Here is a 13,746-nt window from a genome sequence, read left to right as displayed (position 1 = left end):
AAAGGCTTGGTGCCATTCTCGCGGATGGAGTGAGTTCTCGCACTAAGTTCCTTGTTGAAAAGAGCCGAGCTCCTCCTCCTCTCTCTCTTGCTTCCTCTCATCACGTGAGCCCTGCACAAGCCAACTGCCCTCCGCCGTGTGCCGTGAGTGGAAGCAGACTGAAGCCTTCACTAGGAGCAGACGCTGGTGCCGTGCCTCTCACACAGTCTGCAGAACCATGAGCCAAATAAACACACCTCTGTGCTCCATAAATTACCCAGCCTCAGGTATTCCTTTACAGCAACACAGACAGACTAAGACAGACCACTACATCAAACTCCATACAAAGTCAATTCTAAGTAGATTATGTCCTAAATGTAAAAGGCAAAACTTCAAAACTAGTAGAAATATAAGAAGATTTCTTTGAAACCATGAAGTTGGGAAGGACGTCTTAAGACACAAAAAGGTCTAATCATGAAGGAAAAGATAAGAACTCTGTTCACCAATGAGAGTGAAAAACCAACCTACTAACTAAACGAAGGTATATGCATCCATGTATGTCCAAAAAGGAATTAGTATCCAGAACATGTCAGTAAACTCTTACAAATCAGTAGGACAAACTAACAAACAAAAAAAGACAACACAATAGCATTAGGGGCAAAAGCATTTCACAAGAGAGGAAAAACAAATGGCAAAAAAAAACTATGAAAAAATACTTAACCTCAACAGTGATGAGGTAAATGAAAATTAAAAGCACAACAAGCAACTACTTCTGAGAGTACAGCAGGATTCCCAGTCTAACAACTCCAAGTACGGCTGCAGGTGCAGAGAGCACTGGGTGTTTGCCTGCAGGTGCCACAGCCTGGCAGTACCCAAGACACACGTACCCTGCACCAACCCCGCAGCCCCACATCTGGGGAGGATCCCCAGAGAAACTCTCACACAAGGTGTTCCTGGTAACACCAAGAGAAACAGCAAGGAAATGAAAACAACCCAAATGCTTATGAACATCAGGCTGGATAAGGAAACGCCAGCACCTACAATGGAACATGCTGAAGCAGAGGAATAAGGAACTACAGCTGCGTGCATCCATGGATGGATGCTGTGATACAAAGAGCAATCCCAAATGAATCCACTTAGCACAACTCCATTAAGATGCAAGATCACCGGCAAAACACACGCGCGCACACAGACACACACACACATGAGATAAAAACATACAGAAAAACAAGAGAATAATTAACCAAAATTTGAGAAAATGTTTACTTGTTGGGGTGTAGAGAAATGTTTGCAAAAGAAGCAATTTCAAATATATTAGCATTGTTCTGTTTCTTCAGCTCAATGGTAGGGATCCTGAAGTTAACTTTTAATTTTTTTTCTTTAAATTGGACACATATGTTATAGAAACCTTTCTGCTTTGATATTTCTCACCATAAAAACAAAGCGAGAAAGAAGGACAGGAGACGGATTTGAGCCTGGTCCTCTCCTCGCCCGGGTGCCTGGCGGTAAGTAAGCCTTTCCTGTTGCAAAAACCCAGCACTTCGGTGTTTGGCTTTCTGTTGCACACAGGCAAACGGACACAGCTCGGGTCAGTAACACAGGCAGGGGCAGAAGGTGCGGGGCTGAACCTCCACCTGGCACCCATGAAACACACACAGGTGGGGCGGGGCTTCAGTGCCAGCTTGTCACCCTTCCTAAGCTCCCCAGAGCCCCATGACATGGGACCCCTGTCTTGGGGCTATAGTCTGGAGTCAGGACCCCTGGGAGCTTAGTAGACCAAATTCACTGCCGTCCTCCAGACACAGGTGGGGACGGCCACCACACTCCAACAGGCAACTGCAGCCAATGGAGACGTTAATCTGGTGACTTCTATGAAATACTTGACACTTACCAGAATAAAATAATGCAGCCACATGTACCCACCAAGCAGTTCATGATCTCAACAGACAGCTGTACCTACTGCATGTCATTTTGCGGTTTAGAATAAAACACTACAAACGCAGTCAAGCACACAAAACCATACTCTATCCGTAGACAGGCCACTCTTCTGAGTTTGGGGTGTGTTGTTCACATGCATGCTGTTACACTTTCACTCCCTACATGTGCCTGTGAAAGTTGTCAGAATCAAAAAGAGTCACTTGTGTTAAAAAAAAAAAAGAAGGAAAGATCTATGGATTGGATCCCCAAAATATATACCAGAAGAGTTTAATGAATTGATTATATAACGAACATTATTTCTTGGGTTTTCACAAATGAGTCCCCACCTTTGGGAAAAAATGGGTTAGTTGTGATACCAAATGCAGTGACAAGCAGTAACAGAACAGACACAGAGACACTTTCAGCACCCAGGCCTCCAGGCACGCAGGCTGTCCAGCATCCCCTCGCACAGTAGAGGACCCACGGGACGCCCACGCTGGGGGGTGCGCCCACAGTAGGTGACAGGGAGACACTAGAGAGAAACAGACCCAGGTCCTACCGTCCTAGAGCTCGCAGTCTAACGGGGAGAGGCCCTGAGCCCTTGGCAAAGGTCAGAGTCACAGCAAGATGATTCACACTGATCAATTCAACCCAACTCACGGTGCTGGGGCTGGAAACCACCAGAGTGAAGCTCTCTGCCCTCACAGAGCATGTGGTCTCACGGGAAAGAGACTTACTAACAAACAATGCCAATAACACAGCCAAGGTCCCAGAGTGGGAAACACGGGTGATGTCAGGACCGGAAAGGCAGGGACAGGTGGTGTTGGCAAGGTCGGAAGGGTCCACCAAGCAGAGGGGCTGGAGAGGGGCACTCCAGGTGGAAGTAACAGCGTGTGCAAATGCCACAAATGCACTTCGGCTAGGCCCCGATCCTTGGTCAACAGAACCAACACTGGCTCCTTCTCGTCCAGACACATGGGGACCCAGGATCAGCACAGCCTGCCTGACTCCACAGAGGCTACGGTCAGGAAAGAGGTTTACAAAAAGGAAAGAGTCCAGCATGAACAAATCTGGGCTTCATTGATACTTGCCTCCCAGAAAATCCCAATGCTTTAGGATCACGAAAAACTCACTGCACCAATTCTAAGAACTATACATAAATAATCTGCTTTAAAAAGCCTGCGTGTTTAATTTATCCTCTGTGTCTGCTAAAACGTGATGAGACACTGCTTCTCCATGGTTAATTGGAAAAAGCAACTTATATCCTTAATTTGTGAAACTGCTCTAAGAAGATGACCAGAGGGCAGATAATAACTACGGAGGAAAAGCCACACAGAAGATGATTAATTTATGAACTGAAAAGGCCCAAGGGTAATATTTGAATATGGCTCTTCGATAAACTCACTGTACCAACCACAGCTGCAGAGGGTCTCAGGTCAGAGTTGGTATCTTTAATGCAATAGATTGAGTTTGTTCAAACTGGGCAGGGGGTGAAAAGAGCAAGTGGCCTCCCTGAGGAGGGCAGGTGGAGCACTAAGAAGCACCAGGCCCCCCTCAGAGCGCCACGAGGGCCCTTACCTCCACACCCCACAGCCCTGAGCACAGCCTGGGCTCAGGGGGACGTGGAGGGTGTTCCCCTCCTCCCTCAGGCCCTCCTGGGACCACCCTGGGAGGAGCAAGGGGCAGGGACCTTCTGGCAAAGGCCCTTTGCTCCCCCCGAGGGAAGCTGGGCAAAGACTAGGAGGCCTCCCATGGTCCTCACTTCTCACTCACGGCAACATCCCCCAGGGGCAGTTACAGACACTCGAGTCTTACAGTTCCTAAGTCTGGCTGAGCTGACTTGAAAAAGGGATTTCCAGGCTCGACCCCAGGAGTCTGATTCAGAAGGTCTGACGGGTGGCCTACGAACAGGCAAGTTAAAGTTTTTAAAAGCAATTAAATAAGGAACAAAAATGGAACAAACACTTAACCAAAGAAGATCATATGCATGGCAAGCCAGCATAAAGAGAGATGTTCAACATCATCACTCAATGGGGAAATGTAAATTATAACCCTGTAAGATATCACTATATACCCACTAAAAATGACTAAAATTAAAAAAACTGATGATACCAAGTGTTGGCATGGATGTGGAGCAACTAGAACTCTAATACATTCCTGGTGGAAATGCAAATTGGTATAGCCACACTGTAAAATAGTTTGGCAGTTCTTATAAAGCTAAGCATACCTTTATCATGAAACCCAACAATTCCACTACTGGGTACTTACCAGAGGGAGGAGGGGAGCAGATGCCCTCACTAAGCTTTGTACATGAAGGTTTATAGCAAATTTATTTTGTAATGGACAAAAACTGTAAAGAACCCACGTGTCTGCCAATGGTGAATGGACAGACACACTGTGGCGTACTCACACTGGAACAATGCCCAGCAATGAAAAGAAATGAACTATTGACACATACACCAACATGGGTGACTCACAAGGGCATTGCGCTGAGTAAGAGAAACCACACACGGAAGTAGATCAGCAGTTGCTGGGGGCAGGGCATGGGGAGAGGAGACTGACAGCAAAGGGACATGGGGGAACCGCTCTGGGCGAAGGAAATGCTCCATATCACATTCGGGTGGCTGTCACACTCCTATACACAGGTGTCAAAACGCATCTGACTGCACACTTACAGTAGGTGAATTTTATTGTATGTAAACTAGACCTCCATAAAGTTGACAGGAAGGAGAAGAGCAAGGGAGGGAGACAGGGAAAGGAGAAAGTGACCAGAACAGGCCTGGCCATCACCTCTGGAATGAATAAATGCATGCATGGACGGATAGGGAAACACTTATGGTAGAAATTCTTTTTTCTGAGTCGTCAGAAGCCCAGACTCCAGTGAAGCACGAGCCACTAAAATCAAAGTTACGTTTTCCTGATTCGCACATAGCTAAGTACAACCACGTCACTAAGCCAAGTCAGGAGGGTATAAGTTATAACCGTAGGACAGAAGCAGAAAGAAAATACTATGAGCAACTTCTGTGACACATCTTTACCCACATCCCACTGCCCTGCAAGAGCTCGTGGAATGCAAACATGACAAGGATCCCCCGTGGACCATGAGGTTAAGGCCAAGCACAGAGAGGCACCCAATTCGCTGACAAGGAACTGATGCTGGACAGAGTAATGCACTTCTGTCTTGTGAAGCCACAATTATTATAGATTTGCTGTCACTTGCAGATATATCTAAATCTAACCTCTACAATACCGGAAATCATAACTCGATTTTGCCTACTGGCCAACACAAAACAAACATTTCAGTACTTTCCTAAAGCCCACTGTACATCATTTAATCCCCCACAAACACACACACACACACACACACACACACACTCTCAGGGATGCGCTCAGGTTACCCACTCACGACATCCACCAGCCTGTCCCAGAAGCCATCTGACCCGAAGGTGACCCGCCCTGCTGAGTGTCAGCGACTCCAGAGCCTACAGGGGCCGAGTGAGCCCCAATGCCGGGGGAGGCTCCCCAAACCTGTGGGACCAAGGTCCAAGGAGGTCACAGGCAAGAGGACCAACTGACACCAACTGGTAGTGATTCAAGATCCACACTGAGACCAAAAGGCCTGAGATGTCAGTTCTACGAGGACAGTGGCAAGTGGCAGGAAAAAGTAACTAAGAATAAACCAAAAGTCTTGTGGCGGACTCTATTTTTCCATTAAATAAAATATTAATAATAAGTAAAAAGGAGGTTATAATATATTATCTCTTGTTTTCCAGTACAATAAGCACAACTATTGAAAAGAACAATCAAAGAGAAGTATCTCAAAATGACTATTAAAAACTAATTTTCTCTGTGTTCTGTGTTCTGTGTTCTTTCTCTCTTGTTCTGTGTTCGCAGTTTTGCTTTAACAATCCTGGATTCTTTTTTTTTAATGGATTTACTGCACAGACAAGAGATGTCAAAGTTTAAGAGTACATTTACTGGAGCAAACAATATGCAAAAAAAATGTTTCAAACAATAAGAAAATTCTACTTTAAAGAAGTAGCATTTAGTATAGCAAGAAAAACATAATAACTAAGAATAAATATAATAAACCATGTATAAGACCTTTCTGGAAAAATTTTTAAAACTTAATTGAAAAGCATAAAAATGGCATAACAATGGGGAACCAGCATGTTCATGAAAATCAATATTAAATGTCATAATGATATCAATTCTCCCAAACTGATCCATAGATTCCATGCAATTCCAACCACACATCAAACAGACCTTACAAGCAAAAAAACAAATGAAAAGGCCTGGGTGATGTGATTCTAACAATCATGAAGAAAAGCAAGGAGTAAGACCACCCCCACTCAACCCCGAAAAGCAAGCAGCAGCAGGGTGTGACCTACCAAATATTAAAACATTCTACAGCTAAATTATTGTACTTAGCAGGGTGTGATCTGAAGGGAAGACAACCTGAATACTGAGACAAAACAGAGGACAGAAAACAGATCCATGTCAGTGTGGCAACGGCATCAGACAGATGTGACACGCAGCAACATGGAGAGATGAGGCGGAACCGCAGACAGTGCAGGACTCACTGGTCATTGTAGGAGAAAATTAAGTTGACTCCTACCTCATGTCACAGGGCCAGCAACTGTGGATGAATTAAACACAGAGGCGTGAAACACAGAACTTTTGGTGAACATGTGGGAGAGAGAGCACCTTGACGACACACGCAGGGAAAGGATTTCTTAAGCAAGCGCTAACCAAAAAAGGCTGACGAGTTCAAGTACACTGAAACTAAGAAACTCTGATCATTAACGGCCACCAAAAAGAAAAGGAGAAAAAAGCCACAGAGTGGGAGAAGATATTCGCCACATACCATCTGACAAAGAATTGGAATCCCTGCCATGCAAAGATCAACAACCCAGAAGAAAAATGGGCAAAAGGCAGGAACAAGCACTTTCCAGAGGTGGAACACAGAAGACACCCGTACCTATAAGAAGAGATGCTTGACTCCATTAGTTAACCAAAAAATGAAAATTAGAAGCACAATAACAATGCCCTCAAGAGAAACAAAAGCTAAGAAATCTGACAAATCAAGAATTGGCAAGGACGTGGAGTACCAGGAATTCTTAATACTCTGCGGGTTCAAAGTTTCATTAGTAGAACCCTGTGGGAAGCATGTTGATATTGTCTTGAAGTGTAACAGGCCCACGCCCAAGCATGCAATTGTTCTCTTTCATAAATGCCCTGGAGAAGCCCTTGCCTGCTGGTGCCTGCGTAAATGCACAGGAAGGTCCCAGGCAACACTGTTCCTAATAGCAGAACATTAGAAACAACTCAAATGCCCATCAACAAGAAACAGGCTAAAGAGAGTGAGGTATATTTAAATAAATACAACAGATTGGCTCAATCTTAAAAACAACGTGAGGAGGAAACACAAGCTGCAGGGACTACACTACACAAAGAGCGATACAGCTCGAGATGCAAAATTAAGTACCACGGCAAGTTCTTGGTAGCACATGACACGTGTGAAAGTTATGAAGAATCGTAAACATGAAAGTCGGGAGAGGGGTCCTCCGTCCCCCGTGGAGGGGTTGCGAGGGGAGCACACGGAAGCAGCTTCAGCCATGGGTCAGGTTCGAGCCAGGTTCACTCACACAGTTGCTCAGACTAGTGGGTGCTGGTTCTTAAATCTCATACACACAATTCTTTTGTATGTATCAGTATTGCCCAATAGAAATATTTAAAGAGTAGAGATTCCCGTCAGCAATTATGTCCACAAGGGCCAAAGGCACCAGAAACTGGCCACCACAAACTTGCTTCTAGGTGAAGCACGTCAATTGCATCCACTGTCCGGTTGGCACAGTGGCATCATCAGTCACTCCCAGCAAAGGGACACGAGTCTGCAGGAATATCAGGTCATGGCTCTTACCTCCATCACCTTGGGCTGAAGTATTAATGCTTCAGGGCTCATCCGAGGGATGTCTATGTGGATCTGGAGAGGCAGGAGAAAGACACATTTGTTTTACATGATGACAAACATCATTATGAGGATTATGATTAAAACAGCAATACTTAATGATGAATGTAATTTGCCTGGCAACCTGCTCTCTCTCTGAGGATACTAATTCCCCATGTTCTCAAGCTCTCCTCTGGAGGAGGCATCCACACACGTCCTCCTGACCAGGCGCACCCAGTCCCAGGATGACGGGCTTGCTCGACACTCCCCCCACCAAGCAGTGGTTGCTGTATGATTAGGAACAGAGCAGGCCCTCAGCTATTTAGTAACATAATCCATAGCAATTAGTAAACATTGATTTTCAGCCTCTGACACAGAGAGCAATTCAAGTGCATCGACAGTGTACAAGTTTTCAGCTGTGACAGCTTCTTTTTGGACACAGGCCACATTTTTCTCCACTTCACAAAGTCCTTGGGGAATCTAGAACACTTTTCAAAGGACGCATTTGAAGGTCTCTGCCAGTGTCAGCTGATTCTTGCTTGGCCACAGTCTGACATGAGAGTCACAATAAAGTCCCTGACACTCCAGAGGAGGACACTTGTGGGTTCAAGAAGCAACCAAACAGGAGTAGTCAGAGCTTGCGCTGGTATCACGGGCTGGCTTCCCACAGCCCACATGAACATCTCACACCAGCCACACAACCCTCACCCCCATGTACCCAGGGCAGTAGCCCACACAGGCTAAGGGAAGACCTGCACATTTTAATGCCAAAAGATATTCTACAACTTTGTTTCATTTCACCCCATTCTTGCACATGCTCACAGAGGATTCTAACACCCAGGAGACTGGGACAAGCCTACTCTGCTACTTATTAGCACTGTGGCCTTGAGTAAAGAACTTGGGCTCCGGGACCCAGCTTCCTTGTTTACAAAATGCCTGCTCGAAGTCCCTCAAAAGGTTCCTGGTGAAGATCCAGTAAGACTGAGGGTCAACAGCCCAAGCGGAAGTGCACGCGCAGCTCTGCGGGAGGAGACCTGCGGGCAGCAGTGCTGCGGGGAGGGGTGGGGAAGGAGGGGGAGGAGGACCAACAGTGCTCTATCCAGAGAGGCACATGCAGGAGCCCAGGCACAGCCAGGGACCAGAGTCTTCAGGCCTGTCACCCAGTCGTCTTGGAAGGCCATCCTCAAAGCACTGCTCCTATACAGTTACACTTGTGTGGGCACACATGTCCCCAGCATGAGCACCATAAGCTCTTGTAGGGCAGGAACGGGGCTGTGATCCACCTCTGCACGCCCAGGATCAGCACAGCCCACCTTTACACTAGAGCTGCCTGTCACCCGTTTATTGAGCAGACAGGGCAGCACACATGTCACCCCCACACCCTGCTGTCACTTTTGTCAGGAGGAGAGGATCCAGCATAGAAAGGGGGGTACTCTGCAAGGCTGGGAAGATAGGGTCTGTGTGCCCCTCACTCCCTCCCTCCTGTCCGCATCATGCACAGGACTGAGCAAGCAGGGAAAAGGTCTATAGAACCTACCTAGAGAGGGAAAGACACACCAGATGAATCTTTTAACACACTGACTGCCACACCAGGAAAAAAAAAAATTTTTCCTTGGGGCCACGGTGTTTTATTAAAACAATTCTTTCTAATTTGTTGGGTTTTTTATTGTTTTCTGCATGTGAGTTATACGCAACACAATCCACGTTTTTAGAATTAAATTGTCAATATTAATTATAACAATATCAACATCAACAAGTAAGATTTTCATGAACCAACTGCAGGGTTTTGCTTCATGAGGCCCTGGGCTCAAACCGGCCTGAGTTAAATACCACTCGCATGGCAGCCGGTGTGTTAACTCTGACCAACTCCCTGTGGCTTTCACATAACATCTGCAGCAGAAGAGTAAGCACTTAAAAATCAAATGAAGAAAGGACAACAGAGGAATGAGGGGACACGCCAAGGCCACCACCCTCCTGCTGCCCGCATCGGTGCGGGAGGGTGGGTGCTGCACGCCTCGGGTCAGACGGTCAGTGGAGCTCGGTTCACAGGTCAAACACCCATGAGTAGGCAGCAGGGAGAAAGCAGGGCCCCAAACCCAAATCGAGTTCAGCTCTGCCGGAAATGACAACGGCGAGAAAGCACAGGGGACATCCCAAGAGGCACATTTGCCGGAGTCGGGCAGACAGGAAAAACCACCCCACGCTACGGTACGTATCTCTCATCTTTTCGGAATTCACAATGATAGGGAATCTTTTTATTACCTATCGCAGTAACTAAAGAAAGATGTATGCAACCTGTTCGTAATTAACTTTCCCTTAAGAAATTCAAAGTAGAATACAGCTTGATAAATTTTGCAGAAAGATGCTAGTGTCATCCTTTGGGAAGTCTTTTTCTTGAACAAGAACACATTGAAAACAGGTTTAAAACAATACCAAATTCTTCAATTTCCTAAAACCAGTGAAATGGAAAAAGAAAACGGGAAAGCTAGTATTTCCCTAACCAAATCCAAAGGCAACCTGTATCTCAAATCAGGCTCCCAGAATAACTGTGTGCAGCCCAGTGTGCCGGAGCCCCCCAGTGTGAGACACAAGGACCACTCCAGCGCAGGCGCGGGAGCTCCGTCCCAGGAGCAGAAGGAGGTGGGTCCGTGCCCTTCCTACTGCCTCACTCTGGAAAAAGGCACTTTTCCTGCCAACCCTGAGCTGTATCCCATCCGTAAGGAACATGCTTCCCAAGAAGCCACTGCTCTTAAAGAATCTCTGCTTATGTACCAGAGGTAAGGCCTGTCTTCAGGCCTTTTTAACAGATTTATACCAACAAAGAGATGTGGATATCCCGTATCTGAGGTAGAAAAATTTGGCAAAACTCCTTCACCTAGAAGTAGGATTTACAAAGGGAATAGTCAATAGTGACACGCCTCAGAGAAACTAGAACTTGATTTCAGATATATAAGAAAATGATGCCAATTAAGAACTACCAGTTTGACCTTTCACATATTACAGAAAGAATGAGAATTATAAAGTCCTCGAAGAGCTGTTAAAGCTCTAACAGCAAATTCTGGATGCACTGTGAAGCATAAATCAATTTTAAGTATTTTTCCCATTATGCACATCATCTGTCAATTGACTATTTAAGAAACCATAATTATACCCATTTTGTATTAAACTAAATAGCAAAATAACAAACTGGCTACACCTCTTGCTCTGGTATAAAGTGTGCCCACCCCCCCAATCAAGCTGATGACTACACCTTTCTCCTACCTACACGCCCTAACTGTACCCCCATGCCATGGGGGCCGTGGAATCTCTCCGTTGTGATGTGATCTGGTTAAATGCCGAGTCCCAGACCTTCAGGAAGAGCCTTTTGATTCCCAGACGGCAGCTCACTGAGATACAAAACGCCCATCATCACCCGAGGCAGGTCCTGGGGATCTCTGGTATTTACTTAATGTTTTGTAACTTCAATCAAAAACACATTCTTACTTTTGTAGAAGGAACTAGAGACAAGCAGGTATCACTGTTAGAGGAAATTCGCCATTATTTGTTTTCAAATTAATTTATTAGAAAATAAAAGTCTGTGACCCAATCGGCGATATGCTGACAAAGCATTCCCTCCTACAAATCATCACCAAATCAAAGTATGTCGAGTAATGTACGAAAAAGAAAAAGCACTCTCACCTGTCTATATGTATCTTGGTGAACTTCATCGTTCCTAGAATCATAATAGTGCTCAATAAAAGCAAAATATTCTTTTTGTTTTCTCTGGAGAGTGGACGGTCTTCGGTCTACATTGGCAGGAAGGTAACCCTGGGTGAAAAGAAAACAAAAAATACACATGGTTACTGCTAACTCATGGAGTCTCTACAAGAAGTCTGAAATAAAAAGCCTCACATCGGACGTGGGCTTGGTGTTCTGCAATCTGACGCAGAGGGGGCAAGAGCTGTGAGACAAGGAAACAGGCACATAGGAAACCAGCCCTGACCACACTGCAAGTTCCCCCGGCGGCTCTCACAGAGGGTCCGGGTCCAGCCTCTGCGCCCCCAGTGGTCTTGCTCACTCACAGCCAGACAAGAGCCAGACGGATTCGCTAAAGCAGGCAAGTTCCAGGCTCTTCCATGGGGGCGCTGAGAGACGAAACAAGCCATTGTCTAAAGGCCTCGTATACAACAAAGGGTTCAGAATTCTGTACGATCACCAGCAACAACCACACACGCACACACACACATGCACACACACATACGTGTATATGGACACATACATGCACACATATAGCGTGTGTACAAAACTGCCGCTTATGCAAACTTGCTCCTGTCTCCACAGACCTGTGGCAGCTGCAGACTCAAGACATGAAGGAGACACAAACCCAAGCAGGGCAGTACAAGGAGGCCATGAAGAGCCCAGACCAGGGCCAGTCCACCTGGTGTTTCATGTCTTCTGTTTCCTTGTTTCTATTTTCTAAATTAACATTATTGATGTTACACAGTCGTCCCTCAGTAGCAGAGGGGGGAACACCAAAATCCTCCAGATGCTCGAGTCTCTTATATAAAATGCCACAGCAGTTGCATATAATCTGCCTACATCTTCCCAAATACTTTAAATCATCTCTAGATTACTTATGATATCTAATACAATGCAAATGCTACGTAAATAATGGTTATACCATATCACTTTTTATTTGCATTATTCTTAGTTGTTGCATTGTTATTGTTTTTCTTCCCCAAATATTTTCCATCCACAGTTGAATCCAAAGATAGGAACCGGTGGCTATGAAGGGCCAACTGTGGTTTATAAAATAAAATGCGCTCATTTTAAGTAAACAGTTCCATGACTTCGACAGGCTACTCAGCTGTGTAACTACTATTCCAAGGAAGACACAGAACACTGCCACCCCCACATCTTCCTGGTACCCTCTGCAGTCCACCCCGCCCTGGGCTCGGGAGATGCTCACATCCTCACTATGGATGGCTGAGCCTGTCTTAGAACTTCCTAGAGATAGACTCAGTCAGGACCTGCACTTTTGGGCAAGCTTTTCTGTCCTCAGCATAGCATCTTCCGAGATTCATTCAGGTGGCTGTGTGAATCAGCAGTTATTTCCTTCTCTTGCCCAGTAGTAGTCTACTGTATGGATATACCAGTTTGATACGCCATCCACTTGCTGATGAGTTTTTGGGTTGTTTCCAGTTTGGGGATACTATGAATAAAAATCCACGCACAAGATTTTTGTGGATATACGCTTTGACTTCTCACAGTTAAATACCTAGGAGTAGAGTTACTGGGTCATAATGTTTAGTTTTCTAAGAAACTGCCAGATTTTTCCCAAAGAGAGGTTACACTATCTTACACTCCAGCCAACAATGTACGAGCATTCCAGATGTTCCACACCCTCTTCAACACTTAGTATCGTGAATCTTGTAAACATTTGTCATGTCAGTGGTGGGAGCACACACGCTCCTCTTACTCTCCTTAAGGTATGTCCATCGGCATCTATCCCGCAGTATAAATTACGCTCACACACATTTGTTTCAGGACATTTGGATCACACCATTTGAATTCTTTTTAATAAAGAAGTTGGGTGTCTGCATCTGTGAAGTGTATGTACAAGTGCCATTAGTCCCCCGCCTCCTTCTCACTGATTCACAGGCACTCGTTACACAGTCCGTGTGTGAGCCCCGGTCAACAACCTCCTCCCTGTGACCTGCCCTTCGTCCTCGTAAGGAAGTCTTGTGACGAAGAGGAGTCCTAACTTTAACGCAGCCCAATGTATTAATCTTCTGATCAGTCCTTTTCGGGAAAATTTCCTTTATCCAACAGTCCATGTTTACATGTTTCACGTTAAAATCATGACCATATTCTCATTGTCATTAAGTATTATTCTCCAACAGGGGTCAGTAAACTACAGC

At 45.5% G+C, this 13,746-nt stretch overlaps 1 protein-coding gene across 3 annotated transcripts in view; it reads right to left on the bottom strand.

Moving 5' to 3' along the window:
• Positions 1–13,746, bottom strand: part of TBC1D22A (TBC1 domain family member 22A) — a 335,347-nt gene that overhangs the window by 225,727 nt on the left and 95,874 nt on the right. For all 3 annotated transcript variants that reach the window (XM_069489542.1, XM_069489544.1, XM_069489545.1), the window contains 2 exons: positions 11,525–11,653; positions 7,820–7,882 (listed from right to left, as the gene is read on the bottom strand). In XM_069489542.1, the coding sequence (XP_069345643.1) occupies positions 7,820–7,882; positions 11,525–11,653 (192 nt within the window). The remainder of the gene's footprint in view (positions 1–7,819; positions 7,883–11,524; positions 11,654–13,746) is intronic.

Source organism: Eulemur rufifrons, chromosome 16, assembly GCF_041146395.1.
Source record: "Eulemur rufifrons isolate Redbay chromosome 16, OSU_ERuf_1, whole genome shotgun sequence".
Lineage (NCBI taxonomy): Eukaryota > Metazoa > Chordata > Mammalia > Primates > Lemuridae > Eulemur > Eulemur rufifrons.
Note: the sequence above shows the minus strand (reverse complement) of the source record. Positions and strands in the feature narration are given on the sequence as shown.